General features: G+C 50.9%; 1 protein-coding gene across 1 annotated transcript; it reads right to left on the minus strand.

Annotated features, from left to right (window-relative positions):
- Nucleotides 1-254: 254 nt before the first annotated feature.
- Nucleotides 255-3,599, minus strand: LOC144123498 (uncharacterized). The gene is made up of 2 exons (XM_077656314.1): nt 3,515-3,599; nt 255-2,189 (listed from the first exon to the last, which is right to left on the minus strand). Exon 2 carries the CDS (start codon nt 2,157-2,159, stop codon nt 846-848), a length of 1,314 nt encoding a protein of 437 aa, XP_077512440.1. The 5' UTR covers nt 2,160-2,189; nt 3,515-3,599; the 3' UTR covers nt 255-845.
- Nucleotides 3,600-4,857: the final 1,258 nt, after the last annotated feature.

Raw genomic sequence — 4,857 nt, forward strand, 5'->3', positions numbered from 1 at the left:
ATGACGGTTATGCTTGACGGAAATGCTTGAATAATAATTACTTCCTATTGTAGTATTTTACATTTTTCTTGTTCAATGCGGAGTTGTGTTCCTCATGACGACGTCGCTGTCTAATTGAACGCAATAAATATCGAATAAAACGAAACGAAATAAAATCTAAAATACTATGGTGACTCCGTAAATTAGATCAAATATCGACAAAAAAATGGTCACGTTTGCGAAAGCGAAAAAGGGAATCTAATCTTACACAGTGCTTTCGTGCCGCGTACCGTGAAAAGGCTTTATTGGCATGGCTGCAACTCGAATCGATGATCTCGAGTAGGTTTCGGTTAACTCGGACTGCCAAGCGTCGTCGCGATGCTCATTTGTCACGTTGGTTTTTGAATTGTCCACACATCACCACCTCTTATTCTGGTTCACCTTTGGTTTTGCAGTACGTTGTTCACATCTGTCTTTGAGTGTCTGGCTTTTGGAAAGTTTTCCCATTACACGCTGTTAAATAGCACGGATGTTTCGGTGTAGAGCATGCCGCGTGCGCTGGTGTCCAAGTAGAGAAAGAAGGTCGTAAATAACCGATGAAAGTCACCGTCTCAAGTTCGTGTATACGTAAAGGCCATTGAGAGATGCCTCTATCCTGTTCTTCCCAACACGCATCTGTCGCCGTTTGCTTGAATTTTGGACAACTAAGCCGTAACGCTCGGGAGCTTTCCGTCGGGTTCGACCTCCCTGCGGATTAATGCTCAATTTTTTTTTCATCTTGCCAAATAAAAGAGCACAAAACGGCATGTTAGAATAATCATGGAGAGATGGCGTGCTTGAGTGCAAATGCATTACCATGCACAGCCTCAGGGCAGTATCAGCTGGCCGAAACAGTCGAAGCCCGCTCTTTGGCTGCCGTTTCTGACAACGAACCCGTCCTCGTTTGCGCAAATTCTTTTCTGGCCCATCCTGACGAAAAAGAACTTGCTCGGGTCGCAGCTCATGGCAACCTTGATAAGCGAAGTGTTCACAGACATGGTTCCTGCAGTAGGCGAGGTCCAAATCACCCGCCTCACTGAGCCGCAGGCCACCTGGACGTCACCCCATGGTGTTTGCTTGACGCGGACACCGCCGACCGTCCAGATTTCGTCTCCGTGTCGTGTGGTTCTGTGCCTCGCCTGAATGACCATCCCGAAGCACTCGTTGAAAGAATCACTGCTCGGCTCTTGGTCGATGTCGAGCACGCTCAAAGGCAGGTCATAGCCGAGGTTGAGGAATCTTTCTGTCGTAGACTTGGTTCCAGAGGCATCCACAAGGTAGACGAGGCCGTGGTTGAGAGCCGTGAAGGTGACTCCGCGGCAAGATACCTTAGCCAGCCGAATGCCCGTAGCCATGTGAACGTCGTCAGGTTCCTGCAACACGCGGCCGCACGGGTGGCACACGCAGCTACGCTCGCCCGAACTGCCGAGGGCTGCCGTGCACTGCATGGCAAAATTCACCACCCGCACGGCGCGGTCCACAGAGATGTCGACGCGAACGCGATGCTTCATGAGGACGGACACCGTGGAGTAGCTTGACAACACGGGCCCGTAGTAGTCGTCGAGCAGGCTCTGCCTCGGGTCTTGGTCAGCGGGAGCCCATTCTGTGTTGGCGTCGCCGCAGCCCACTGTGCTCATCACGTGCGGCGGTGAGCCCTCGTCGTCGGAGTCGGCATGTGGCTCCCCCATGCCACTGTCTTCTTCCTCTTGGTCATCCGCGTACAGTCCTGGCAGATCCGAGGGCTCGAGGGACCGAGCATACTCCATGCGCTGGAGCATGTCCAAGTCGTAGTCGTAGAGGACGAGTTCATCTTGTGGGTCAAAATCGCTGCTGTCAGCGGGGTCTAGCCCGCACGAAGGGTCGAAGTATTCATCATGCTCGTAAGTACCCAACGGGAGCACATCTTCCGGGAAGTCAGCCGGCGGCTGCGGCCAGTAGTAGAAGGGAGGCACTATGGCCGGCCAGGGCAGGACTGCCTCGTAGTTACCACAGCGGGTCTCGGCCCGGAAATCTTGCTCGTCGTATTCGGGGTCATATATATGTGGTGTCATTTGTTGCGCGCGTCGCCGCTGCGCCTGCTGCTGTCGGCGACGACGACGGGTGTGGCTGGCGGTGCCAGGGGGTCGCTGTCGGGTGGCCATTGCGGTGCGACCGCCACAGGTTACCGTCGCCTGCCGCAGAGATCAAAGGTTACACCGAGCCGTAGCGCTTCGTTTCAGGCATGCAAACAAATGCTTCTTCGAGCGTGCTGATTGGACCCTACACAATCAAAAATAGAGTAAGAGTGCGGAAATCTTCTGATTACGAGATGCTTAACAGATTCGTGACAAGTAGGGTCTTTAAAGAGACACTGACGACAACTACGTGTAGTCGAGAAACGGTGTCCGGGATCGTAGTAATAGAAGTGAATAGGAGTGTAGCCTAGCCTCAGGGATCAGTGCCAGGGTTGGGACTATCGGTATTTTTTTTCTCCGGCTTAAAACAGCTCCGTTTTCAATGAAGGTCGCCTCTCAGTCATTACGAGGCAATAATCCACCGACACAGGCCAACTTCAAATAGTCATCAGTGTCCCTTTGGGCCACAGCGAATACCTTTATATCGAGAGCTCCTGGAGTACTGGGTCAGGCGGCAATAACTATGGCATTTGTTAGGTTGGGGCAACCAAATAAGAATGAAAATAACAGGCCCCTGCAATAACTACGGCATTGAGAACAGCAATAAAACTCGCGTTTTTAATGAGTGCAATTAATGAAAGAGAAGCGGCGATAACTGCAGGAGAATCTAGCGTAGCAGCGGCAACTTACGTCACATATAACTCACCGCACGCCAAAAAAAAAAAACGCACATATCTGCACTCCCAACAAGTGCCTCAACGGGGCGCGTTTCCCTGTCTAAGTAGGAACTCGTGAAGGAGAAACGTACGCAGCAGTTAAAACCGGCTTTCAGTAGAAACGCGCATCCTTTTTGAGCACCTCCAGCCGCACAGCAGCTGTGCCCTTAGCTGACGTATAACATGGAAACTGTAAACTTCTAACCTGTATCACCACACTGCAATTCTTTCTAATCATAACGAGTAGCCGTCGCGGTGGCTGAGTGGTTATGGCGCTCGGCTGCTGGCACGAAAGACGCCGGTTCGATACTGGCCGCGGCGGTCGAATTTCGATGAAGGCGAAATTCTAGAGGCCCGTGTACTGTGCGATGTCAGTGCACGTTAAAGAACCCTAGGTGGTCGAAATTTCCGGAGCCCTTCACTACGGCGTCTCTCATAGCCTGAGTCGCTTTGGGACGTTAAACCCATATAAACCAAACCATCATAGTGAGCCTTCTTCCGTGTACTTGCAGCGTCTAACACACAGCATGCGAGCAGTCTAAGCCTAAGCTCCCAAGCGTAAGCTCCCAAAACCATCGGAGCCTAAAAGCGCCTAGGCAGCGAACTGGAATCGCGAAAACGCGTAAACGATGCGGAATAAACGGTAGGAAATAGGACGGGACTCACTAGGCAGAGCGGTATTCCATGGAGAAGCTTGAACTGGCAGCAACGGACCGGGCTGTGCTCCTGGCGCGAGCTTCCCGCGCCAGAAAAGAAGTTCGCGCGCCATCAGTACGCATAGGTCGTCAGATCTGAAAACCATGAATATTAAAATTCGCTACTCTTAATGCAAATTATAGCGCACGTTGCTCCTTAACGGGTGCCTATCTACTCACGCTTCAAGACATGCTATACTCGAAGTAAACTCGAAAGTATAAAAGATGATGCGTACTGTTTCTTTTTTTTTAATTTGCAGAGATCAAAAAAAGGTTAATTCGTGAAAGATATGACTGTGTGGTTTGGGAAGGATTCCTCCTCTCGTGAGACATTATGCCCGTGGTATTATATAGAAAAAATTATTAACTAATAAGCTTTTTAAGTTTTGGTTTTAAGGTACAATATTATATGGCGGAATCAGAGGCGTTGAGGAGGAAGACGAGGTAAACTTTATTAAATAAAGAAGAAGTGTTAGGCGCGGGTTGGGGTGACATTCCCCTCCCCGCAAAATTTTCTTCAAGAAACGCAGCGACTCCCATTCTAATTTCTTTTTCCCGCCCTCAGTCAGTACGACTTTGAAACATTACAGGCATTGTGTACTATTATGCACATTAGGCAATTGTCCCGTCTTTGATGTCCAAGTTAACTGGACCCCTTTCCTTCCCTCTTCCAATCTATCAGATTACATACTATTACCACTCCTTTTCCCGTCAAAACTTTCCTGTATCCAGTAATTAACCGCCTGTGTCTTGGCCACTCCCCCGTAGTGGGTATGTGCCAGCAACGTCTGAGGCCTTCCTTCCTTCCTTCCTTCCCTCCCCGCGGTGGGCTGCTCTTCTAGTTCGGACGCCAGGTGGCCGACCAACGATGTCGTTCGGCGACCTCTTCGGCCCTCTCCGTCACTCGGAGTTGAACATCCGGGTCCGAGCTGAGCAGCCCGGCCTCCCACTGCGATTAGGTAGAGAGCTGCAGACTGTTCGACGGCTTGTCTTGATTACATGAGTATAGGATGTGTGGTGTGTCTGCCTTATAAGGTGTCCACAGAGGGAACAGACCGGGCTGAACTGCTCTGGGAACCATATAGAGTACATGTACGGATTAAAGAAAGTGTCTGTATGGAGCTGCCGCTTAGAGATCTATGTGGTTCTGGGAAGATTTGTCTCCCTTTCATGAAGTGGGTAGTAAGTTCTTTGTAGGTCGTCACTCGCTCCTTGGCCGACCTGAGCTCGGGGTAGCGCACCACACGGCTAACTACGGATCCTCGGGCAAATTGGTGCGCCGCCTCGTTTCCAGGATGGCCCGAACGTCCGGGG

The sequence above is a fragment of the Amblyomma americanum genome, chromosome 3, assembly GCF_052857255.1.
Source record: "Amblyomma americanum isolate KBUSLIRL-KWMA chromosome 3, ASM5285725v1, whole genome shotgun sequence".
Classification (NCBI taxonomy): Eukaryota; Metazoa; Arthropoda; class Arachnida; order Ixodida; family Ixodidae; genus Amblyomma; species Amblyomma americanum.